Genomic DNA, 27,682 nt, shown 5'->3' on the forward strand with positions numbered 1-27,682 from the left:
GGCAACTAGAAATGCCGGTCTCTTTTAATTGATGCAGCAGGAGACTTGAATCAAAACACAATTTGGGAAGGAAGGAGGGAAGAAAACACAGAGGGAGGAGGAGCCTGCGTCTGCGATCCCGAAATGCCCGCGTGACTTCTTTAATGTCCCTGTCTGTGCCCTCCAGGTATGGTTGGACATCAGTTCTCTCCAGCCCTAGCCAGTGGCCATAAGATTATGGGAAGAAGAAGAATAGGAGGAGGAGTAGAGGCAGCCGGGCTCCTGAACATTTGCCATTCTTGTTATCATTAAGATCTTTTGTCAGCCCTTCACAGCAAACTATTTACATGCGATGTTAAAAACCATCAAGACAGATTTGCAGCCCAGCAACATCTCAGTTTGCAGCGTTTCCCACTGGTATCTGGTTGGCCACTGTGAGGACAGAAACACTGGACTAGATGGGCCATTGGCCATTCTCTTGCTTGCTTGTTTAATTGCATTTATATACCCCACCTCTGCTCCAAAGGTGGTACATGGTTCTGTCCTGGCCCGCTCTACAACAACCCTGCGAGGCAGGTTAGGCTGAGAGGCAGTGACTGGCCCGAAGCTCATTCAGTGAGCTCCACGGCCCAGTGGGGATTTGAACCCTGGTCTCTCAGTTTCATAGCCCGACACTCGAACCACTTCCCCACGCTGGCTTTCTTGTGTTCCCCACCTCTGATGTGGTCTGGGAACGCTGGCTAAGGGTTCAAGGATGGGGATGGGGGATGTGGAGGCAATCTGGTGTTTTGTTTTGCTTTTTTAACCGTCGTGGATCATTGTAGGAAGAATCAGCCAGGCGACCCCCCCAGATGCAAGGGCCACTTGAGCTGAAATGGGTTGAGGAGTTGGGTAGGTGGGGGATGGGTATCGTCTCACTGTAAGCTTGAAGGCTTAAGGAGGGGGCAGGCCAAAGGCAATGCGGGGAGACATCGCCCTCCTGCCCGCCTGCCTCTTCTGCTTTATCCCCGCGTCAGATTTGCGCTGGACGGCGACGGCAGCATCAGGCGGCGTCCGGCCGAGTTCCTCTCCGCTTCCTTTCCCGCCCGCCCAGCCGTCCGCTCCACTTCCCCCCTTTTCCTCTATATAGCAGCGGCGGGAGACAGCCGGGCTCCTGCTGCACACATGTCGCTTGCGCAGGAAAGGAGGCAAGCTGCGCGGAGACTGGCAGCCTTTTCCTCCCAGCCCGGCCAACGGAGGGGCGTGTGGAGGTTGGAGCCGGCGCCCCCATCCCCCGCCCGCAGATCCTGGCACCTAAGCGCTTCCGAAAAGGAAAGCGACAGCTATTGCAGGCAGGGCTTTCCCCGCCGCCTGCGCCTCGCCTGCATCCCTCTGAAGTCTCTGCTCCACAAACTCACAGGAGAGAGAGAGAGAGAAAGCAAAGGGTTAATAGCCTCCGACGGGGCGGTCGTCCCTAAGCTCCTGTAGTTTAAGTGTGGAATCGGCGACTAGGGGGCGCTCGAGCTCACTTCCCTTTCTCGTGGTGGAGGAGGGGGAAGGGCGCTTTAATGAGCTCCCACCGTGGACTCCCTGCAGCGAGGAAACCACGCCGTGTCCCCATTTGGAAGGGACGGACGCGCCCCTCGTTTTAAAGCCCCTGCCCCCTTACGATTCGAGAACGCGGCAGCCCTGCTGTTATATGAACGAAGGCTACGGCCGGCAGATCAAAGACACTTTGAAACTCTTGGCACCTGCAGTTGGCAGGCTGTGTCCCTGAGATGAGGGGTGGTTCAGGTTCTCGCTTTGCACGACGGCCTGCAGCACAGTTAGGACATGTCTGCGTCCGGAAGCTTCCCAGGCTGTTGCTGGGACTAACTGACCCAGAAGCACAGGAGGTGCTCCTCCCTCCGTCCCCAAATAAAGCTACAAAGGAAGGAGGCGCAGGGCAATTTATTTCCGAGACTTCAGCATCCTCACTGGCCTTGCAATACGGCGCGTGCATCAGCGTAGCGATGGTTTGCATTAGCTGCGTGCCTTCCTCGGGGTAATCGCATGAACCCAAGACATGCTGAGTTAGACTACTGGCCCATCACGGACCAGAAGTGGCTCACTAATGTTTCTCCCAGCCCCACTATTATTTCGTAGAAATGTATGGGGTTGAAACCAGTGGCGCCTGCCTAACACGGTGTTGCACTTAACCTCTGTGCTGACCAAATAGGCCAGCAGGATCAGTGCTGTACAGTAGAAGTAGCCCCCTCTGCAAGGTTCATGGTTACCATAGAAGTATTAAGACTAACAGCTTTTGCATGCAAGACCACATTTCCAGGTTATTTTTTATGGCTTGATTTTCTGTAATGTTCCAATTCTAACCACATTTATTGGGGGATAAGCTCTGTAAAACACAGCAAGATTTACTTCTCAGTAAAATATGCTTAGGATTGCATAGATCGATGGGTGGTAACAATGACAGGTGCTTATAGGAGACAATGTAGTAATCAAGGATGTCTTAACTGGTAATGGTGATTTGCCAGTATTGTGGTTAGACTCAGTTAACCCCCCAAGTAGATGCAAGACAGGTACCTAAATATACCACTGGCAGAGGTGCAAGCTCCTGCTAGCCCCAGCAAATCACTCTGAGGTGTGTCTGTGGTGGTGGTGGTTTTTGTTGTTACAAAGCACCTAGAATAGATATATCTACACATAGCTTCATCCAACTGGTCTGTCTGTGTCATGTCACAAATCGTGCTTCATATGCAACAGCTCTTTTCAAAGGCCTGAGGACTGATGCTTCTGCAAGCCAAATATCCATTTAAGCCAAAGCACTGAGTTTACACCAGTAGATCCCCAATCTGAAAATGTTTACATAGAAGTAAGACCCATTAATTCCAGAAGAATGTATTGCTTCCAGATAAGTATGCCAGGACACCAGCAGTCCAAACCAGCAACTTAAAGAGAGTCATGACTAATGTCCCAAACATTTGCTCTCAAGGGATCTTAGTTATGATTTTGTTCTTGTTTCTTTTGGATCAGACCCCGTTACATGTAAACAAGTCCCACTGATCGGAAAGCAATTTGTTTCCACATTAAGTGTCCTTTGGCTTAGGCTATGTTTTTTTTGTGTTTGTGTGGAAATAAATCCCCCCTGGAATCAGTGGGCCTACTTGCAAGTAATGGCCTCAAACTAACATGGTTTGGATGCAGAATAATTTAGCTGTGCTTTGACCCCATTGAAATAAATGTGACAAAGCAGTCACACAGCTAAGTGAAGTTCCATTGATTTCGATGGGAAAAATTAATCTCAACTAACAGCCTGGGTGGTTTGTGGTTCCTAGTCCTGTTTAGCATACTGTGACTGCTGGCCTCGTTTTCACTGCTTTTCCTAAGCTGCAGAATGGATCTGGCAGTGTACATGTAAGCTGTTGACAATAAATAGGACACATTTAATAGATTTAATAATAATCAATTTAATTATTGCAATAGCAGGAGGCTGCCGAAAGACTGCTGGACACTTCTCCAGCAAGGAGATTGTTATTGGCTGGGAAAGCTTCTATGGATCTGATTTGAGTGCAATATTTTGCTAAAGATAAATTTGCTACCTATTTTACAGTATTTCAGTTTGCTGCTGGCTATATCATGGGTTTATGGCACTGTCAATAAGAAGCTTTAATGCCAGGGGATTGGAAGTGCAGGATCATAAAGTGATGAGGCTCTGAACTAGGAGAAAGTAATTCCCCAACACGGAAAATTACAGCATCTCTTAGCTGGCGTGACCTGTAGTTAAAAAGTATCTGATACTTTCAGCATTGCTCCAATATTCCCTTATTGTTGGTTGTTAAACTAGCTGCAGTTATCAGAGAATTGTGACCTGGTGGTGACCTGGTGCACTCCCAGAGGTGATGGTCTGCTTGCTGCCTGCATGACCCAGCCCTTAGGGGGCTTCCAAGTGGAGAATTTTGTAAATCATAGGATTGTAGAGTTGGAAGGGACCATAAGGGATCATTTAGCCCAACCCCCTGCAATGCAGGAATCTTTTGCCGAACAATGGAAGACTCAAAAGGGAAATGGGGATCAGTGCCAGTCTCAACTGGACCTGCATTTGAAAACCCACACTTGCAAGCTTCTCTCCCTGTCAAAAGTTATTAATGGACATGAGGAAACAATGGTCTGGAATGCCCATGTGGTTTGCAATTGGCTCTAGCAAAGAGGCTTTCTCTGTGTTACAATGGACTTTCTGATTCATTGCCGATTAGTGATTGCCGAGTATTGTGAATAGTCTCATGAACGATATATAAGAAGTGTCTATAGTCTCTGAAATGTATGGTGCTTGTAATTGAGAACAGAGCATAATGGAAGTCTAGGTATATGGGCCTGTTCCTCCCCTCCCCCAGAAAATAAAGGCTAGAGATAGGGACTGTCTGCCTTGTAGTTGATTAGATCAAGACAGGGAGTCCCCATTGCTAGGCTTCATTGGAACAGCATGGAGAAGGAATATTGCCCCACCTTAATTTACGTTGTATAGGAAACTCCACATTCAAACACCGAAGTAGCCCTTATACCTGGTGCAACATACAGGGTGTACTGTAGCATTTTGTGCTGTGCTGTATTGCAGTTTTAATACTTTCTGAATTCTAGTTTTTTGCTCTCTTTTTGTTTCCTGCTTTTTGTGGATCTACGGCTTGAAAGGTAGGATATGAACGTTTCATAAATGACATAAATACAATACTCATAATGACATACGCTAGAACATTCAACCTATTCCATTACTCAAGCAGGACGCTCTAATGATGTGCAACTGGAAGCTAATCTCATCTATCCATCTGCTTGACAGAGAGTTGTTCCATTACCACCTCTGTCTCAGAGCCTTTTAAGTGGGACCAAACGCCCAGCCAAAACAAAGGCCTGGGAGCTGTGCAGGCACACAGACCCTCATGATTCTGCTGAGCATCAGGAGCCAAGGGAAACTGTGGGGACCCAAATGGGGAAACAGATTAGATGACAGAAGACGTGTGCCCTTAGGTACATGTCCCCTGAGCGAATGCACAACCTATAGTAGGACCCTTTCAGCCAGAGGTGGAGAACTTCATCAGCATCAACCACAACAACAACAATTTATTATTTATACCTCGCCCATCTGGCTGGGCCTCCCCAGCCACTCTGAGCGGCTTCCAACAAAGTATTAAAATACAGTAGTCTGTTAAACATTAAAAGCTTCCCAAAAGAGGGCTGCCTTCAGATGTCTTCTAAAAGTCTGGTAGTTGTTCTTCTCTTTGACATCTGGTGGGAGGGCGTTCCACAGGGCAGGCGCCACTACCGAGAAGGCCGTGGCCAATGCTCAGGGTTGATAGGACATGTAGTTTAGCAACAGTTTAGCAGTGTGTGTGTGTTTAAAGATGGTTGTAGCCTATCTCTAAATTCATCACTGAATTCATCCTGAAAGTAGTTATTACTGGTGTAAGTATCTGTGAAAAGTGGATAGCTGTTTCTGAGATGGGGCCCCAGGTTTAAAATGCAAGAAATACGTCATAGCTTCAAAGGAGTTAATTTGTTTATGTAGCCAGACTTGAAGCCATGCTTCAGCTGCTTGCAAGAGGGTTGTAAAGCAAACACAGAAAAACGTGTTGAGCCTTATCTGAAAGCGAGATTGCATAAGTCCCTTTATAAAGCACTCAGATCTCATCTGAAATTACCCCCATAAGCATTCACATAAGCCTTTGTAACTACTGTGGTGATCCCCACTTTGTTGTTAACAAACGCTTATTATGTATGTGTATGTCAAACCATGCTCCCACTTGAAAAGTATGCGTAGGCCCACTGTGCTTCAGCCGGTCTGAGGTCATCCTGACGAAAGCTTTGCAGTCAGGCAATGCCTGAAGTGTTGACCCAGTTATTTGAGGAATGTTTGCCTTTGGATGTTGCAACCACATGGTCACAGTTCTCTGGGCCAATTACCTTGGCTGCACCTGGAGCAATTCCCCCCCATCAATTGGTTCCATTCATACCTTAGTCAGTGTTTATTAAGAAGGATCAACACACACGCATAATAGCTGTGCATACATCAATTAGCACAGATCCGCTGAAGACAAGCTGGTTGGTGGAAAAATGTAACCGCAGCAGTACTACAGCCATAGGACAAGGATAGGATAAGTGCCGTTATTAAATCACTGGCAATGTTATCACCACGCATATTTAATTCTTGTAACTGAAGAAGGCAATGCATATTCCATGTGCTGCTGCAATAGTGTAGCCTGCACTGAAAGAAGCTCCACTGAAAATAGAGAGAACCAAATTAAGGAAAGTCTTAAATGTTCCATCAGTAGCCAAGTGGGGAACCTGTGACCCTCCAAATATTGCTGGCTCACAACTACTATAATTCCTGACCATTGGCCATGCTGGAAGGTGCTGAGAGCAGCTGGAATCGGACATTACTGGAGTGTCTGTGATGAAGCTGTGGTACTCTAGGCCAAACATATTTCTGCTAAGAGTGTTTACTGTGTTTTGGTGGAATGAAGAATTTGTTAAAGATGGACACCTGGTTTCAAACAGGAGTGGCTCTCCAGATGTTGTTGGATTCCAGCTTGACTTAGTCCAGGTATCCCCAAACTTGGCCCTCTAGATGTTTTTGTGACTACAACTCCCATCATCCCTAGCTCACAGGACCAGTGGTCAGGGATGATGGGAGTTGTAGTCTCAAAACATCTGGAGGTCCGAGTCGGGGGGTGCCTGGCTTAGTCAATGGACAGGGATGGTGGGAACTGAAATCCAGCAACATCTGGAAGTCTACTAGTTAGCCATTTTGCTTTAAGCAATGCTGACGAGCTTTTGCTCATTAAATTGTAAAGTTTCCTTTCCTTCCTGCCCTTTCCTTCCTTATCTCAAAAGGTCCCACATTTGGAAATCTGCATGTTTAATTATATTTAATGATTACTTGAGTACATGGCACCTCGTTAATCAACACAGGGCCAAACTGCATGAGATGCGTCAGTAGAAGTTGCTTATCTCTTTCTTTAACTCATGCAGGGACCATGATAAGTGATAAGGCAGGAGGCAAAGCTTTCCTCCTATGCCACAGTCCCAACAAAAATCATTTGTCCAACTGTATAGGAGAATCCTCACCACCACATGTGGAGTCTTTACTCTCCAACAGAAAGCAGCTTTGGGACAGGGTCTGCCCTTTGTTGGGCATCAGCACCTCCTGCACATGTGCCATGGTCCCAACCCCGATTACACAGCTGTCACAGTGAAGGGGCAGAGTTAAAAGAGAGAGAGAAAGAGAAGGAGGGGAAACTTCCAGTGACATTGCCATTTTAAACAAGGCAACACAAATCTTGTCTTTTGGACAAAGAGATGTATGCCAGAAAAACATCCTGTACTTGTCGTTACCATTATAGCCTAGTAGCCATGCTTTTGGTATGCTGTTGTTAAGTCTTAGATTATTATTCACTGCATCATTCATGCTGCTATTTAATTCTCAGCAAGTAATTACATGCTCCTATGTTCTATGCACATAAGGGCCTGGCTTCCTACGGCAATTATCTCCCTGCAATCATATTTCTCAGGATGTGATAGTCAAAATGAAAAGGATGGCAAATTGATTTCCACTATCAGTTAGCTAAATTGATTTCCACTATTTGAGGATCTCATTATTACCGTGCCGTTTGATTTTCATTTGCCTAAGTACTACACTGATCATCTTGCAACCTGGCGCAAAAGCAAACATTTACTGCTGAGTGGTATTTAGAATCTCAGGATTGCAAGGTGGAAGAGGAGCCCAACACACCCACCCACCCCAGATGGATAACCTAATGTCATCAAGATGACACCGCATGGCACAAACTGAATGCAGAAGAAAGAAAGAAAAAGGCGCCATTGGAGGATTCCCTTAAAATGCAAAAAGCAGCTTTGGAGAAGCAATCTCGACAAGATTGTGAAAGAAAGATAAAGAGTTGAACTTCTCCTCTGCACTTTCCATGGACCTGAGGCTGCTTAAGTTTCCTCTCTGCTACTCTTTACATAACAACAACAAAAATCCTGATTCCTGACCATTAATGGCATTCACACATTTTTGCATTTGCACTATTAATGTCATGCCTAGTTTAGCCTTCAATCAGTAAAGGCGGTTGTTAAATCCACCAGATGTCAAGGAAACTATCTGTCGCATGGCACAACTATATTTTTTCCTTGTTCCTCCCCGAGCTTTGGACAAGTTCCTATTCAAAGGAGTTCCTTTGAGCCTCATGGTTATATTATTCTATGCATCTATAATCATTTGTCTCCGCCTAAAAATATAATGGCTCTCAATGAAGCCAAGAGTTTTGTGTACTGGAAATAATCCTGCCTATGAAGCATCTTTCCAGTTGATTTGCCAACTAAAATGCAGAGTCCTGCAGAGGCAGCAGGACAAGCCTTCAGTGAAAATAGCTCTGGAGTTTAGATATTGTCTGGGGGTGGGGCTGGATATTGGGATTGCCAAAGACAATTCTGACCATCACGTAGGAACAGAGGAAATTGCCTTGCAGTAAGCCGGATCACTGGCCTATCTAGTGCAGTGTCATCTTGTCTACACTGCCTGGCAGCAACCTCCCCAGTCCTAACTGGAGACACAAGGGATTGAATCTGGGATCATCTGCATTCCAAGTATATGACCTACCACCAAACTATGGCCGTTTCTGGTGCAACTTTTCAGATGTGGCGGGGAATGCACCAATGCTATAAAATAAAAACTTTCAACAGCAGTCAGTCATGGGGAACTTGCAGACAATGTCAGGGACTCTGCCAGTTCATGTGACAGATGCATGCAGAATACAGAACATGCCTGTGGAAAATTACAAGTGCTAGACTGACAGCAAATCCTCCCAGGACCATTCTCCAGCTATTTGCTGCTTTACACAGAAATCCAAACACTCTCCACCTGAAAGTTGCATTCCAGCCATTCCAGTGGAAAAGACACCCTGAGGAGTGAAACTGTCTGCCAACAGTTCAGGGACAAGCCTGTCCCCTGGATGATTCAGCGGACAGGTTAACTTCAAAGTCAAGCTGGAAGCACTAAAATGGAAACATTATCAAGGAGCCTAAGGGAGCAAACACTCAACTGGAGCCATGGAGCAGCCAGAAAAAACAGAAGCTGAAGCTGATAATCCAAGGCTATCTGGCAACCTATACAATCACAGATGCGGTATGACCTGACTTGCTGAGGTTGAATAGGACACACACACGGGACCATCCTGGTGTTTGACCTTAGTCAAACAGCTGCATCCCAGGAGTAAAGGTGAAGACACATATATCCAAATCTGTGCATATTTTGTTACGTCATAGACATGGTGCCATGAAGATGCCTGTAATCCCTCTAGGTCAGGCATCCCCAAACTCGGCCCTCCAGATGTTTTGGGACCACAACTCCCATCATCCCTAGCTAACAGGACCAGTGGTCAGGGATGATGGGAATTGTAGTTCCAAAACAGCAGGAGGGCCGAGTTTGGGGATGCCTGCTCTAGGTGATTGCCCAGGCCTTTTGCCCAGGCCTCTTTGTCCGGTCCTCAGGACCAGGCTTCACACCTCCTCTCTTCACAGCCCCTCACTGGTCCTGCCATGCACCCTCCTTGAGCATTTTTTCCTGGATGGAACATGCCATTGCCTGGACATAGGTTAGAGAGGGGTGTGAAAATACAGTCAAACCTCAGGTTACGTTTGCTTCATGTTACGTTATTTCAGGTTACATCCTGCGGCGACCTGAAAGTACCGGAAAGGGTTACTTCCGGGTTTTGCCAATCGCGCTTCGCGCATGTGCACAAGCGCCAAATCACGCCACGCACCTGTGCAGATACGGCGCTTCAGGTTGCTCTCTTTTCATGTTGCGAACGGGCCTCTAGAACGGATACCGTTCGCAACCAGAGGTACCACTGTATGTAGAAACATGCCTATAGTACCAATTAAAATGAACATTAGTTGCTTCACTGACTTGTTTCTGGCCTTGCCAACCACCACTGGCATGTGGCCCCAGAAGGTTGCACAGAAAGAAATGTAGTCCTCAAGTTGGGGAAAAAAAATCCCCTCCCCTGATCTAGGGGAAAGCCATCACACAGCTAGGGAAGAAGACTTTAGCGTCAACCCTTTTTCACATGAATATATTGCTCTGCTGTGATCCAATCCATTCCCCCCCCCCTCGGAATTACTCCACCACACCACCACCAATCAGGTGCCCTATGTAAAGCAATATACCTGGGGGACAGACTAAAGAGGGAGAAAAAGGACTGAAGTTATCTCATATGAACAAAGCCTTAAGGACTTAAAGTGAACTTGACCATTTCAATTAGATACAGTTCATTAGAACTGACCCACTTTGGCGCCTATCAGCTGAACAGTAACAAATGCTGGAGCCCTCAAGTCGATTACTGCACTTTTGTAAAAATGCCATAATAGGGTTAGAGCATGATAAACTAAATGGGCAATTAAACAGTGACTCTTCTCGGATTGCTTAAGTTAGCAGTAGCCTTATTGTGCTTTATCAGTCCGAGAGATTCCCTTTAAGTAGTGTTCCCAGTCACTCTCCTATGCAGATTTCAGTTTCAGATTTCCTTAAATATTATTGGCTTGGGTTGAGCACCCTGCCATTGGTTGCATAACCACCAGACCATTCATCCAGCCAACTGTTCTGCTAAATATCTAAGCGGGCTGCCTTACCCAGATACTGGCCCAAAACTTAATGGGTTCATGGGGCTAGACAGAATATAGGTGATACAAATGGTCATAGGGCATGTTAAGGTATGGAATTTTCTTCCACAAAATGCATGGCCACCAACTTAAAAGGAGGCTAGACACATTTACAGAGAATAAAGCTATCAACGGCTCATAGTCATGGTGGTTGGGCACTGCTTCCAATATTAAAGCAGTCTGCCTCTGAATATCAATTACTGGGGAGCACGTGGAAAGAGGCCTCAGATTGGCAGAGTTTGCCGTAGGCATTTGGTTGGCCACTGTGGGAAACTGGATCCTGCACTAGAGACACCCTTTGTCTGATCCAGTAGGGATTTTCTTCCCTCCTTATTCTGAGGTAGTCTAACCCTCAATGCAAACCCTCTTTTGCAGGCTCAAACCTTCCACCACACTTAAAAAGAAGAAGAAAATATTACTGCATATTACTGCACAGGTTTTTTTAATAAAAAAATCCAAACAGTGCAATATTAATACTGACTGCAGCATCCTGAAGGATATGCCTTTACTTGCTAAATTCTTACCTGAGTCATCATTAGTCCAGAAAGTTCTCTGATCAGGTTGAGCCAACAGATCTTCTTTACTGTAAAGTTCTTTCACCTATAAAGCAGAAGGAACAAAATGTATCTTGAAACATCTAAAAGTTTTTTCTACTCCAAAGAAACCTTTTAAATTCACAGGTGTATTGTATACAGGTGTATTGTATACAGCTGTGCACTGAAGTGTGGACTCTATATTTTGTGATATAGTTTCTATGTAAAGTTTATGAGATTGCTTTACACAGTGTTGAGGGAGAATCTTATCTCAGCCCTGTCAGTCAGACTGCCTGCCCATACCCAGCTGGTCTCCTTCTGGCCAAGGAAAATTCCCATTAGTTGCTCATGGAGGAAAAGTGTAAATGAAAGACAGTTGTGGTCATTATACACATCACCAAAAATAGGAACATAACAGGGACACAGATTTGCATTAGGTGTGCATATGCTACTTCTATGTATAGATGCAAATGTAGAAATGATTTATACAATTTAAATAGCAATCTGGTAAATCTTGCCATAGCAGGGAGGGCTAGGAAAATGTGTGCCTGCTTAATCTGCAACCCAGGTGCTGACAACTGATGGGCAACCTCAAGGCCTCTGCTCTCACTTCTTGTGGCTCCTTATCATTAAGTCAGACTTGGACCAAACAGCTATTCTAACAAAAGGACTAGCTTTGGATGGTCTTCAAATAGAGGACTATAAAGTAGGTCACACCCCCACCCCACCACAGTGATGACTGAGGCCAGAGAAGCCCCTTCTTTCCCCACGAGTATTGCTGCTGTGTGGTGGTGAAGTAGTGTTTATCTGACACCCTCAGAAGGTGTACCTGCACTCTGCTCTGAAGAGTTGGGACAGTGTAGTCTGGTTCCCAGAGACAAGTGTATACACACACAAAACTTAAGAGTTTGGGGGGGGGGACCTAAACCTATTTACCTGCATCTGGAAATTCCCTGTGTCAGATTATATGCAAATTTGTGGAAGATAGATCTAGATCTAGATATACTGGCATCTTCTAAATACCAAGGCTAGGAAAGCACATGGACGAAAAGTACTGTTAAATTACAATGGTGTAAAATTGGACATAAATATTTTTTATATCAATATATATCAATCAACCTCCAGATGGGAAGCATATTTATGTGCTTTCAAGACATGAAACCAAACACTCTCCGCATCAGCACTCTTTCTGTGGACAGTACATGAATTTCATAAATAGTGAGGAAATATTTTGTCCAGTGGTCTACTTATTGACTAAGTTGAAAAAAGGCATTGATTCACGAATGCTAACTCTTCCCTCACCACATTCTGCCCCCAAACCAGAAAATGACCAGGGAATGCTTTTCTTCCATCCCAATAACTGAAGACCATATGAACTGGCTGGAAGTCTTGTCCTCTTGAACTTGCCTATTTGTTGCATTTACTGCTCTTTCGATTCTTGTTCCTTGAAAAGTTTTGCTCCAGAAAACATGAGCTTTCTGCATGCCTTCTTCATGCACTCAAATGGCATTTCCCAATGTACCTGCTTAGATTTCTCTTGATATTGCTTAGTCTAAGTCAATTTGGACAATCAGACAAATTGCTTAATAGGAATGACTGGGTCTTTTTGTCTCTTTGATTGTTTGGCACACTTAAGCTTTGGCAGATAACTACTGAAAGTAGTCAAATATTTTAAAACACCAGTTAAGACAATGGGTGATCAGGAGACAAAAGCCCTGTGCAGTCTATCATATCATTACACACTGAACTCGGAGTCTCCAGTTTCCCAGGTATGTTGCACTTTGACCCACAAAAATAGAACACCGGAGCTTAAGCACTCACTTGATCGACCTTAATTATTCTTACCTAAGGAATAAGAAATGTTTGGCAGAATACAGTGACTCATGGAAAATTCTTACCAGTTCCATACCAGTATTTATATTTTATATTGGATTTAAAATTATAGGGCATTTTGCTGCCAGAAGTTTCCCCAAAGAAGCTTACAACCAGTGTCTTTGAGGCAGGAGTGTGACTCTGTCCTGCCATGTGATGCCCTAAACCTTTCTGACACAGGGCATGTGGAAGGCATCGAGGCATTGCTCCTGGCGGTTGTAAGTTGCCCACATCACGCTACCATAAAGCAGCATGCTTTCAACACACCAGCCTGGTAGACCTTCATCTTGGTATTGGTCATTAGCATCACATTCTCCCATAGCCTTTCAGAGAGGTGAGTCATTGCCATAGCTGCCTTGCCAATACTATTGTACAACTCAACATTAATGGAGAGGTTATGAGTTATGGTGGAGCTCAGGGAGACAAAATCATGTACATCTCAAGCAGGTGGTCATCAGTGCAGATGTGTGGGGTGCTGGCAGTGTCGTGACCCAGGATGTTGGTCTTTGTCAGGCTGACTTTAAGAACAGAAGGAAAATGTGCTCTGGCCCAACCCATCAACTGGAAGCAGGACTGGCCCTACCTTTAGGCAGTGTGAACAGGGCACCTCGGGCAACAGATGCTGAGGGATGGGGAGCAGTTGTGAGGTGCTGGAGGACAGAGCTGCTCTGTGGCCTCAAAGTTAGCCTGCTGCCTTCAGATGTCCCATCCTTAGGGCTGGATTGAACTAACTGGTCCTGCTTACATAAGGACTTCCACTAGTGCAATGGGCTCCCCCCTTTCCCCCACCCCATGCTCCCCTAATTGGCTCATGAACCCCTCAGAAGAGCATGTGGGGGAAATAGTTCTGCAATATTTGCTCTGATAGAGCATTTCTAACAGCACACCATTGAATTCTAACCCCCACTGAATCTGAAGTAAGATTCAGTTGCCAGTTTGGTTGGTTTCTGTACGTAGAATGGTGAATACTGTCCTGTCATTTGCCTCAGGTAAAAAAAAAAGGGGGGGGGAATTGGGTAATCCCTGACTGGAAGACCAAGGGCTGCTGAGTTTCCGTGTCTCTGTGCGTATATATTTCTGGGTTTTGGGATAATGGTACTATTATCTGTTGCTTGTAAATCACCTTGATAATAATTTGAAAGGCGGAATATAAATCTTCTAAATAAACAAACAAATGAATACCACAGCTGCTGACATAATAATAAATCTTTGACAGATAATGAAAAGCCAGTAGAAAACCTTAACATCTTCAGCCTCTTTCAGACAGCTGCAGCTGAGAGCGGCTTCATGGATGATGTTGCTGCAGAGATAACAGGAAGTGCAGCTGTCTCACACTTCCTGTTTCTCCTATCTCACACAAGTTTCCACATCTCCTGGGTAGAAAAGCAGAGGCATTCTCAGTTCTCTGGGCCTCAAAGAACTACTCTTTGAAGAAGACTTGGAAATTATGCACCATCACTTCCTCTCATGCTTCAAACCACATACTTAACCAGGAGGTCAGTGGCAACCATGTAATGGCTGAACACTGACCAAGGGAGTCAGGGACATGGGTATGTGAGAATGCGTGCCACAACACCACCCAGTGTCTGAAATCTCTTCCACAGCATGTCTACCAAAACCTGATTTTACTCTACCTGCATTGTGTGTGACCATAGTGGTACTTTCTCAGGAAAAAAAACAACCCACCCTGATATTATTAGAAGCCAGCACCACATTTCTGCATGGCTGCAGCCTATTCAGGGATGTCAACATGTTTAGCCATCAGCATCAGATGCTGCCAGGAACATTTTCAGTCTTGCTTCCAAATATGCATCCTTAATAGATGGAAGAGGTTGTTGTTGTTGTGAAATGGGGATCCTGTGGCTCTTTGGATGTTGTTTGGCTCCAGCTCCTATGCTGGCTGGGACTGATGGAAATTGGGAGTCTAGCAACAACGGGAAGGCCACAGGTGCCCCACCCCTACACTACAGACTGAGGAATAACATCTGAAGAACAATTTTTGGTCAACCATGTAGATACAAGCCCTGGGCCCTGACTGGAGGGGGAAATGTTTTTGTAGGGATTTCTGCTTGGTTAAGTAGCATGCTTCTGAATGTCAGTCGCTGGGAATCATAGGTGGGGAAAATGCTATTGTATTCAGATCCAGCCTGCAGCCTTCCCATAGGCCAGAATCATAGAATTGTAGAGTTGGACTGGACCCTGAGGATTTTGAAAGCTCTGATCTAAGTCAACCCCTTGCAGTGTAGGAATATGCAGCTGTCCCATATGGGGATCGAACCTGCAAAACTTAGCGTTATCAGCACCAAGCTGTAACCAACTGAGCTACATCTGGTTGGCTACTGTCAGCACAGGATGCTGGTCTAGATGGGTGTTTGGCCTGGTCCAGCAGGGCTCTCTTGATGTTCTTAGTGACCAAGTAATACTGGTTACAGAGTCTCTGAATGAGTTGAAATGACCTATAATATTGAGTCAGTGCTAGTTCTTGTATAGATAAGTCTTTACCCACTCCCTGAGTACTATAATAAAGCTAACTGTTCAGATTGTTTGTACATAATGTTTGCATTAAGGTCATCTGATGAGCCATTCTCTGAGTTCCGTCTGTAGAAAATATGTTTTATAGATTCACTGAGGGCATTTGCAGTGATTGTTGCCCAGTGATTGACCTCCCAAAGGTAAAAGACTGGTGCTGACACGGGACTCTTTTTGGCAACACGTTAAGATGTTTTTATTTGCCCAGACATTTCATTTTGAGTACAGTGGGGCAATCACTGATGGGTAAACTATGTTATCTTTTCAAAAATCCTGGCAAAGATGAGACTATTGCAAAGTGGGAGTCTCCTTAGCGAGTTCACATGCACTGGGATTTTCCACTGAGATAACTTCCTTGAGTTAAGTGACTTCCATTTGAAAAGGACAATGTCCATGCAAGTGTATAGGCAGCTGGCCTCAGGCAGGTGTACAGATAAAACAGCACAGGAGCTTTTGCACAGTTGTTGCATGTGCTAATCAAACCTGTGGAAAAGTTTCTAAAAGTTACTTGCTAGGGCTGAAAAAGTTAAGGTCACATTCAAAGTTCATTCTGAGCTACATGTCTCGCTAAGCCCAATTAAGCCCATACAGACGAAGCTGTGTGCTGACTGCACCACTCCAGGGCTGGCATAATTCAGAAACTACTTTGGATGGGAGTCGAGGAAATAAGGGGACTTTGGATCCTGCAAAGCCTTGGCTGTCCCAACGTATCCCATTTTGGAACCCCACCAGAGAGCATTCTGCTGCAGAGCGTTCTGTAGGTGTACAGGGGGGTGGGGTCCAGCAATGAAAGTGCTGCTCTTCTGGTAGGCCTCCCTCTCTGCCAGTTGAGTAGCACACACCTTGTTTCCAGCAGGCTCTCTGATGGTCTTGGGCTAGCTTTAGCATCACTCCACAATTTGCATAGTGCTTGATGAGTGACAGAAGTACTTAATGACTGGCGGCATGATATCACTCAGTTTTCCACCATATTACATAGAAGTCCTCCATTGTCAGTTGCCTTCCCAAAACGTAATACTTTAGTCTTAGAAAAATCCAGGAGTGCAAAAATGTTTGAATGCAGTTATGAGAATCTACATCTCATGAGTCAGAAGAACAATGCGGACCCTTATTCTAGCCATATATTTGCAGAGTGGCATTGTTCAACATTTCTCTGGCTAATGAGATGTAAGCATGCAGTGGCCATGAAAAGCTTTTGAACAATCTTTCTGTTAGGCTTAGGATATTTGGCTTCTGTAAATGATGTTCTGTATTGTTGCAGGCCACCCCAATATCTGTGAAGTGGTAGCAAGATTCCAGGGGGTTCCAGGTGCTCACCCAGGGTTGTGTTTCTTCTGGGAAAACCGAGGCACATGGAAAGTAGTGTCTTTAAGAAATATGGTTTATTTTACACATATCTACACCTAAAACCTTCAGTGGAGGGGGTGCACAACATTACACCCCCAAGAGTATCCCTATTACTCCTTTCATAGCTTCAGCAAGCTTGGGTCCAAAGAGGCAGCCAGTTTTGGTCCCGGGTCTCTCTTTGCAGCATCCTCCAGTCAGCACTGCATGGAGTTCTCTCTTTTGTTCCCCTCCTTCCTCCCAGAACACCTTGCCAAAATGCAACACCCCCCCTTCTGCTTGCCCCCCTTCTCCAGACCTCTCTCTCTCTTTTTAGAAGGACCACATTTTTATGTGTGACATCACATTCACATTACTATAGACCCAAGCATCATCATTTGATGGCTATCAACACCTTTGTCATGCTTAATGACAACCCAGGCTATACCCTGAAAAACAAGCTTAGCCTGCATTTTTACACTGCTAAACTGTCTCCCCCCCCCCCCGGAAGACCCCAAGCATTTAGTAATTTGTAGCATTCAGTAATTTCTAACATTCACAAACTTTTTAGAATTATGGGCGCTTTTGTACCCCCAAACTCTAGTATCCCAAATCTGTAATAGTACTAGTATGGGTATAACTCCTTACAGCCTCCAGAATTCCACAGATGAATGCAGGGACACTTCTAGGATGCTTATTCTTACACCAAGGTCCAAGAATCATTGCCTGAGGGCCCTGGCACTTTGTTACACACTACCGAAAGTTCTTGTCTGCATTCTGTATTTATTTACTCTGCAATGACTGGTCCTATAATATGCTGATCAGCTCAAATTGATCCTCAGCAGCATGTGAAATGTCATGGAGTGGAATTCAGTGTTGCACCCTTCCAGCCCTTGCACAACTTAACTAGAATGCCATACCAGTGACTCTTCATTTCTGAAAACCTCTCGACAGAAAACAGATCACAATCTCATGTTTGGCATGTTGACATTTTGACATTAAATGTCAAAAAGAATTGCCTTGTGCAACTCAGAAACACATTTCCGATACAATAAGAGGCACATGAAAAGCACTCCCTCCTTCAAACTAATGCTTCCTAACATTTTTTTTTGTTCGTGCTTAATAATTAAATTATTAAGAACCTGGCCATGGGCACAATTTTGTGAACAGAGAAGGGTCATTTAAATTGCTGTGTGTTGAGCATAACATAGACCTTGCTTTTCAAATCATGAATGTGTCACCAGCGGCAGAGCATATGCCCGCGCTGCCCAGGGTGGGCGCTCTCTCGAGGGGGGCATGGCGCGGAGGGTGCCCTGCCAGGCACGGGATAGCCACTCAGGTACCTGGAGCAGTGTGCGGGCCCTGCAGCTGGGGGCAGAGTGAACCACCCATGGCGGACATTCGGTGCGCCACCCACCCGCGACTCCCAAGCCTTCCCCAAGCTGTCAAAGCTAAGGGGAAAGGGGGGAATGCGGCTGGCAAAGCGGCGCAGCTCCCCCCTTACCCTGACAGCTTGGGGTAGGCTTAGGAGTCATGGGTGGGCAGCACACTGAATGTCACTCCCCCCTCAGTGAGGGCACCCAGGGCATCTGCCCCCACCGCCCCCTTTCCTACGCCCCTGTGTGTCACAAACACTGGGTTTCTTGGATAGATCTGTTGCTGTTGGAGAAAAGCAGCAGCTGAAGAATGCCACCCCCCTTCTCCTGAGACCCTGGTCAGGAATTGACATTTGAGTCAAACATAGGCAATAGAAACAATAGTGCTATACAGTGGTACCTCGGGTTACAGACGCTTCAGGTTACATACGCTTCAGGTTACAGACTCCGCTAACTCAGAAATAGTACCTCCAGTTAAGAACTTTGCTTCAGGATGAGAACAGAAATTGTGCTCCGGCGGCGCGGTGGCAGCGGGAGGCCCCGTTAGCTAAAGTGGTTCTTCAGGTTAAGAACAGTTTCAGGTTAAGAACGGACCTCCGGAACGAATTAAGTACTTAACCTGAGGTACCACTGTACTATCTCTTAGTTCCTGTCCTGATGGCCAACAACTTTCATTATAATATTTAGCTAGATGTAAATCCAAATCAGCAAAGGTCCATTGTTACTTTAATTAGAAGCTCTCTCCTTCATTAGTTTCAAACACTGTGTGTGTGTGTGTGTGTGTGTGTGTGTGTGTGTTGTTTTATGTGATTAACCCACAATAAAAGGCATGGGTGATGCCCAGCTAAGCCTCACACAGAGAAGACCCACTGATATTAATGCCCTTGCCCAACTCCATTGAGTTCAGTGGCTCTGCTTTTACTATGACTAACGCTGTGTACCACCCTGGGATATTAAACAATCACTCATTGAGGGCCCCATACAAATTCAGATTCAGGGTTTAGGTATGGACTTCCCTTAATTCCCACTTGCTTAAATTTGTCTCTCCAGATTAGTGCTGCCCTCTTTACTTTTCCACTTGGGAAGAGGCAGCAATCCAACCCATACCAGTGGTATTTGCTTGTGCCTATGATGCCTCAGAACCCTTGAACAGATTCAAGTGGGATTTAATAATACTTGAGTGCAGTCACTGCTGATTTGCATAGCAGGCGCCTGACCTATCATGTCTCAGATCTGAGTCATACTAAAGATTTGCCAGCTTTCCTTGGAATGACATTTGTTCTGTCATCAAGAATTGGGGAAGGGGAGGAGAGGGGGAAAGAGGAGGAGCACCAGCTGCGTGCCGCACAGTTTGATGGTGTTCATTGGAATTACATATAATTTTAGCCTGCCCATTTGCTGGCTCTCCTTCCCCATGCCTCCTTTTAAAACTCTTTGTGCTCAGTTCTTCTGACGCATCTAAATAACTTTCGTAATAACCCTATATCAAACCATTACGAAACCATGGAAGCAGATATGGTATTTCAATTTAATAATCAGAACAAACATCCTGCTCTCACAGAAGATCCTCTCTCCAAACTACTCAGATTTTGCAATAAAAACTCCTTATCTTCTGCTTAGGAATGATAAGACGCTAGAATGGCAGAACGACTGGGCATAGTAATATACCTGCTATCTCTGTACTGTATTTGCTGCTCTGTCCAAGTAGGTACTTAGCTTGGGCAGCCTAATGGATCCACTGATGCTTTTGGAGAGGCAATGGCCAAAAACTCGTTTTAAAAATAAATTATATCTGATATCTCAGATATGTCACTTTCTGGATAGCCAAGACCTCTCAACAGTTATCTGTGCGCTTTGTTACACCAAGGACTGACTACTGTCATGCATTCTGCATGGGGCGGCCCTTGAAGATGAATCACATGTTGCAACTAACACAGGTTGCCACATTAGCAGCCAAGAGCATATTCAGATGTTCTTGTGCCAGCTGGGCATTGGGCTTCTGGGTTAAATTTAAAATGCTGATTCTTAGTTTTTCAGAACTTCTTGGGCCAAGACTAAGATATCAGAGAATGCCTCTTTCCATTTCAGCCTCTGAATCACCGCTTGAAAGGTATGAATATTTGATCTGTATTTGATCAAATCAAATAATGTGCCAGGACATTTCTTTATTTTTGTAAACAGGCTCTTATTCTAGAAGAGCCACTCAAATCCAACAAGCTACTACAGAGTAGTGATATTAGATTGCAGTCCGTATCAGTAGATTCCACTGAAATCACAGTACAGTGGTATCTTGGGTTACAGACGCTTCAAGTTACAGACTCTGCTAACCCAGAAATAGTACCTCGGGTTAAGAACTTTGCTTCAGGATGAGAACAGAAATCACCCATTAGCTAAAGTGGTACCTCAGGTTAAGAACAGTTTCAGGTTAAGAACGGACCTCCGGAACGAATTAAGTTCTTAACCTGAGGTACCACTGTAATACAATATTTATATTGCCAGTCAACCTAGTCATTGAGAAGTGACTGTTTAGGAAATGGGCCAAAGCTATGGCTTCCATTTCAGAATTTTGGCTCACAATTTGAGGGATGATTTTGGTTTTTGCTAACTCACATAAACCAAACACTTTGCAAACCAGCTGCTGTTGGATTTTAAAATGAGGGATGCTGAAATACCCATGCTCTAATTGCTCCCAAATGCAGATTTAGTTATTTTTAAAAACTGCTTTTGGGTTTTAAGACTGGATGACATGTGTATAAATAGTCAAAAATTTTATTAGCCTCCATAAGCTCTACCAGGTCACTCATCATGCCAACCGTATGAAGATAAAGTGGACAAAGATCAGACGATGGCTTCAGAAGCTGCTGCTTTCGTGCTTCTGAGCTACATTTGTCCATCCACTGTGAGGTTTCATGTGAATGCTTACATAATGCAGTCCCCCCCCCATTAACCTTTCTTAGAGCCACTTTGAGAGGGGGCAACCGAGAGCAGGAAAAACTGGGTGGCCTCACAACTCCTCCCTTGCTCTCCGTGGCCTCTGCCTGAAGCAGCTTTTCAAGCTCACAAAAGGGCAATCAGACCACAGATACAGGCATTTGTATGCAGGGCCAGTTCAAGATCTGTTGGTGCCTGAAGCAAAGGGCAAGATGCCATCTCCTCCATTCCTGATACAGAAGCTGTGCACTTGGAGCTTACTTCAATGCTGGTTGAAGGGCCAGTATCATTCACTGCTCCTGCACAGCAGCAGATACTGGTGTGGGGCACAGCTGACTCCTCACCTGGCCTCTGCTTGGAGGGGGAGAGGTGAGGCTGGCATGCTGCAAATGCACACCAGCAGAGCCAATCCAGTATTGCCTCTGGCCTACCCATGAGGTGGAGTGACCCACCCGCCCCTGCCATTGCTGGAAAAGTGGCAGCTTCTGGCTAGATCTCTCAGAACTATTATGAGGTCTCATTGGAAGCTGCCACTGCTGGTCGACCCCAGTAAGCAAGGCTTTGGTGGAATAGCAGTAGTGGGGATGGTGCCTCATGTCACCTCAGGCAGCAAAAAGGGATGCGCTGCTCCGGTCTGCAAATGCATTAGCACAGGGGTAGGCAACCTAAGGCCCGTGGGCTGGATGCGGCCCAGTCGCCTTCTCAATCCAACCCACGGACGGTCCAGGAATCAGCATGTTTTTACATGAGTAGAATGTGTGCTTTTAATTAAAATGCATCTCTGGGTTATTTGTGGGGCATAGGAATTAGTTCACACCACCCCAAAAAAATATAGTCCGGTCCCCCACATGGTCTGAGGGACGGTGGACAGGCCCACGGCTGAAAAAGGTTGCTGACCCCTGCATTAGCACCACACCACCTGCACCACTGCCTTCCCACGTCCCCTCTGCCTCTCTGGGTTGGCAGCAGTGATGCAACCAAATGAAGGCCAGGTGAGAAGTGTCTCCACGCCACGTCATCCACTACTGCTCCTGAGGGCCCCATGTCTAGCTTGGGAGGTGCAGGGCAGGCTGCATGTCCAGTCCCCACCCCTCAGTACCTGAAATGCTGTTTGTATGTAAGGTCATCAGCTATGTCCATTGGACCCACAAGAGGCCTGTGTTTCTCTTGAAAGTGACTGAGTTGCCCAACAGACATAGGCTCAACTTTTCGGAAGCCCCAGCCTGAGACACCACAGATAGCTTTGGACCACATAGCTGACAGATCTGGGGCAACAAGGAAGCATTTGGTCCAACATTCATCTATAGGCAACTTTGGGCTAAGTCCAAAAATATGATTGGGTGATTACGAATGCTGCTTTTAAATGACACCTTACTAAACAGTAGCACATGAGTAGAGGGTTGGAGCAGCAGCGATACCCTTTCCACAGCAGTCATGCTACAGTCACTGGGGCAGGGAAGGGGTGAGGGCATTAGCAAGATCACCCAACATGGCATTTTTGGCCTTACCCCCCACATCTCTGTCCCAATATTGGCAGCACTGCCACTTAGAGGGCACTGACTCCTCACCTGCTGCTGCTGCACCTTACAGGTGTTAATAAGTTACACCAATTAAAGTTGCAATCCTAATCATCCTTATTAGGGAACAAATGAACATAGCAGGACTTACTTTCTAGCAGACATGAACAGGGTTGTACTATCAGAGTCTTTTTGACAGACGATAACAGATTTATCTTGTTTATTGGGTAAGAGAAATGTTTGATGTATCAGAAAAATATTTGGAATTCATTATTTTTGAAGTCTTTAGGTCAATTAATCTAAAAACAGAACTAAAACACAACACACTTGATTTTCTTTTTTCTCCTGCCAACATCATTTAAAACTGCTCTGCTTTTACTAATATTTCTGTGGTGGGTGACAAAGCAAATCAATAAATCAATACAGCACAACTATGCCAGAGAAAATCTTATTGAAGGGCTTATGTGTTTTCCATGTTAATCCAAGAGTTGCAGAGCCAGTTTTGAGAGAGAGAGAGAGAGAGGGGTGGGGGAGGGAATATTCATCTAAAAGCAAAACTGGTATTTAAACTTGTTGTGCCAGCTCTTTTAAAGCTAGGTTATTTTCAGTTGCCCTTGTTATGTAATGTGTGCTTGGCTTTGTTTTGAAAGTTAAGGTTACAAGCGTTGAATGAGGCAGCACATGCTTTAATTGGCAATGTTCACATGGAATAAAATAGAAAAAAATCACAATCCTTTTAACCTAGTCAGAGGTGTGTCTGTTTGAGCACCTCCCACATTCCCAGTTCAGCACTTAAGGGTTAAAAACTGCACATGAGAGCAAAAGCAAGGATGATGTATCAGAGAAGCTAAAACAATTTTAATTCAGGGAGGTGAATTATCTGTGCCAGAAATGCTGGTCTTGTGACCCTTCCTATCCAACAATGCACTCCAGATGGGCTGGACTTGAAACACGATTGTTCTGTAGCCGATGGCAAGAGATCAGAGTCATTGAAGCTGCAAGTTTGATCACTGCAATGCTGCCTATTCAAACACAGCCCCAACACTTGCATTTATTTCGAATTTATACTCTGTATTACAAGTAAGGTTGCCATATTTTGAAAAGCAAAAAAGAGGACGCTATGACAGCCATTCATAGCAAATAAATGCAATTTGTCTCAAATTTTACCCCTGAAAAAGAGGGTGTGTCCTGGAAAAAGAGGACACATGGCAACCCTACTTACAAGGAACCTCAGGACAATTTAACATGCACTTAGTGTACACTTACATGGACACTAATGTATGCCAATATTCATAGTAAGTGATGAAAACGACAGGACCAATCCTACAGGGCCCTCACTGAATGCTCTGTTATGATCTCATTCGGCCATCCTTCATGTCCTCCACTTCTCAAGAATGGATTTGCCAGCACAGCAGATCTCAGGGAGGCCCTCCTCACAAACGCTCCCAGAAGCCACTTTCCCCATAATGCAATCCTACACCACTGGGTAGTGTGTGTGATTTTCCAAACATATGGGCAAGGCTGATTGTTTAATTTTCCCATCCAGTTGTGCCTTTCCCTTGCCCCTTCACACACACTGTGGTTTTGGTGATCAGTGCCATCCCTCCCTCCCTCCCTCCCTGAAAGGTGCCCATTTGGTGCAGAAAAGCCACAACATTAGTTGCAGTGACACGCTTGCTTTTCTTGAGTCTGCACTTGCCGCTTTGGTGCAGGACTGTGCTTCGATGGCAGCAGCTGCCATGCCTCTGGATGAGTGTGCAAATCCTTAACGTCAAAATACTAGTTCTTGGGTGTCAAAGGCTCCCTGCCTGCTAATCTTTCATGAGCAAATCCTCTGGGTTGTCCTATGTGCATATCCTGCTATGTGCACGTGGTGCGCTTTTAAGTGACCTTTTCAAACTGTGTCAAGATTGTGGAATGGCATCTCCTCTTTGTGCTTTTTTCCTGCTGAGGAAACATCTCTGCATCTCTAGGCTGCCTTTAGCAAAAGGAAAGAGGGGTGAAGAAAATCTCCATTCAGCTAAATCTTTTCCATATGAATGTGCAAATGTAATGGAAATCAGCTACTGAGGCCTTTATTGTGCAGCAGGCTCCGACATGCCTGAGTCTTAGAGCTAGCATAATAATTTACACAAATGTCTTTTATTTCTTTAATTATTTGGTCCAAACTTCATATTTTAGGGGAAAGTCATCACTGGATGACTCAGCTTCTGAAGAATAATTAGATTTTTAAAATTATTATTATTGCCAACATTTTTATTCACCTATTGCTGTTTCTTTTTCTAATGTGGAGCTATTATTGTTTTCAAGTACCTTTTAAAAAACTCCTCTCATAACAAAACCAGGAGATTTGTAACCCTTTCGTGATTTGAATGGTCCACAATGTGAATTTTGCTGTCTGAGAAACCTGGATTTGTTTAGCTGCCAAAATCCACAGTGCAGAAGCAGGTGCAATTTTCATAATCTGGCTAGGTTTGCTATATTGGAATCCTCTTTTTGCTGGGGCTGCTTCTGCTGCAGCATATTGCCTGCTAGCTTCTTATTAAACAGGGATTTGTTAAGGTTATTATACTGAATGCCACATTTCCTTTTTTAAAAAAACCTGAGCTGTTTATGTGGTGTTGTGGTTAGAATGTTGGACTAAGACTGCTGAGAGCCAGGTTTAAATTCCCACTCAGCTATGGAACTGACTGGGCAAAGTTGGGCTAGTCCACTCTCTCTCATCCTAACCTTCCTTCCTGGGTGGTTGTGAGGATAAATGGGGTATGTGTGTCACTATGTACATTGCCTTTTGCTCCTTGGAGGAAAGGCAATATATAAATGTAATAAATAAGCACATGGGAAAGTGGGTCTTCCAATGGCCTCCAGCAGGACTTTACTATCAATCAAGCACTCCCAGTCAGTTCACCAAGTCAGTGTTAACAATGAATGGTGCTGCGAGGGCTGCCCGCGCCATATGCTTTTTCTGAATATTTAGACCAGTTTTATGATGGAAACCATTTGGCTGGCTCTGCCAAACACAGGGGACACAACTGTCTATGAGGGAGGATTGCCATAAGGCCCCATGACATACTACAAAATTGCCAGGAAAATAATCCCGTGGAATCAACAAAGTAAGAGTGGGTGATGGGCGTCTTCAGTTCTCTCCATTAGAAACATTGGAAGCTGCCTTAAACCAGGTCCTAATATTTGTCGATCCAGATCAGTATTGTCTACTCTGCCTGGCAGCAGCTCTCCTGGACCTCAGACACCATTCACATCAGCCAAGGACAATGCCACTGCTGTGTCAGAGGAGCCCTGACCTTACCACTGCCCTGCCCAGTCCAGTATGGACGTTGGCTTCAAGAGGGCTCGGCTCCACTGCACTGGCTGCTACTGGTGTTAGGGATTGAACACAAGGTCTTCTCTATGACAGATAAGTACTCTACCACTGAAGTATGATCCCTTCCAAACTAATCCAACAAATCCACACTTATTATTTTGATAATGGATGGTGATACAGGGGGCATTGCAAGGAGCTCGGCACCATGGGTTGTATAGCCAATATTCTTATTAGACAAATCCATGAAAGAGATACGGATATCAATAGCTACTAGTCATGGTGTTCCCCCTCCACTCTCAAGTTGTATGCCTCTGTATACTAGTTGCTGAAAGTCGTAAGTGAGGAGAGCTCTGGACCACTCAGGTCCTGCTTGTGGACTTCCAGTTGACCTGACTCAGTAGGGCCCTTAGGTTCTTACATTGTGCAGATGGAAGGCAACTTGCTCAACCAATCTTCCTGTTCTTCATTCTCCTGAAGACCCAAGCCTCCCCACAGAAACCCTCCCCAGAGGACCAGAAGAAGGCTCCAAACAGTGAGGGCTCTGTCACATGGGCTTTCAGTGGAAAGAGGGAACTGTCAAACATTGAGCAGAGAGATCTTGCACAAGTGGAGCTGCTACTGGAGCAAGATCCCTTGGCCTGATTCCAAGTGATTTCCTCCTTGTCACTGCAGCTCCACAGGGCACAGCCTCCACTGTTCAGGTAGGCTCCCAACCCCCTTGAATCAAATCAGGGGTGATACAAAGGAGGGAGGAGGGAAGGGCAAGATGGGTTGCATCAGCTCTTTTCCACTCACCTAACCATTGGATACAGCCCCCTGCCTCTGTGCAAAGTCAACACGTGCACAAAAGCAAGCTAGATGGGGCTTTTAGCTCACATCTCCTCTAGCTTATACCACTTTAGACGGAACCCCATTTGACCCTTGAATGTATGAATTGCAGCCCTTTCCCCATAGAAAGCTAGGTGTAATATGTTCTTATCACAGCGGAGACCTGACATGGCATGAGAAGCGAGGAAGAATCTTGCTTACTTTGCAGCTTCTGTGGTCTTCCCAGGAACACGACTCTGTGTCCTGTGGGACAATCCCTCTTGGAAAAGCGTGATCACTGAAGCACATCTGACATAACGGAGCCTCAATGTCAGGCTCCCCTTGAGGTATATGCATCACAGTGGACCCCGGGTATTTGAGGCTGCTGGCCTGATGTTTTTCCATGCTCACCATAGGGCTCTTAATCCATCTTCGTACCTGTAAACATAAAACAAATCCTCCGTTTAACATCTGCCCTGCGGATTTTCTGACACAGGCTGTTTAATGCAAAGCACATGTGGATAATCAGATGGCGATGACTAACATTTGGACTGGGCTCAGAAGAAAATATCTATATTTAAAAAACAGTCTGAAAGTCTGTTTGAGGGAGAATGCACAAATCCATCCTACCCAGAACACTACAGAAACTTCATGCATTAAGAATAGACATACTGCAAGTGTTAAACGAGTTCAACACATTTTAGTCTCACTCTGCTCACAGAGTAACAACTTTTATGTTCAACTGCTATCTTAAATGGTCTCATTACTTCCCATTCTGTTGATAGCGCAACCCTGGCAGCAGTGATG

General features: G+C 45.2%; 1 protein-coding gene across 1 annotated transcript in view; it reads right to left on the reverse strand.

Annotated features, from left to right (window-relative positions):
- The window catches only part of SGK1 (serum/glucocorticoid regulated kinase 1), a 75,947-nt gene that overhangs the window by 12,789 nt on the left and 35,476 nt on the right, over positions 1-27,682 (reverse strand). The window contains exons 2-3 of the mRNA XM_053381961.1: positions 27,098-27,313; positions 11,190-11,265 (exon numbers count right to left, since the gene is read on the reverse strand). Of these exons, the coding sequence (XP_053237936.1) occupies positions 11,190-11,265; positions 27,098-27,313 (292 nt within the window). The remainder of the gene's footprint in view (positions 1-11,189; positions 11,266-27,097; positions 27,314-27,682) is intronic.

The sequence above is a fragment of the Podarcis raffonei genome, chromosome 3 (assembly GCF_027172205.1).
Source record: "Podarcis raffonei isolate rPodRaf1 chromosome 3, rPodRaf1.pri, whole genome shotgun sequence".
Classification (NCBI taxonomy): Eukaryota; Metazoa; Chordata; class Lepidosauria; order Squamata; family Lacertidae; genus Podarcis; species Podarcis raffonei.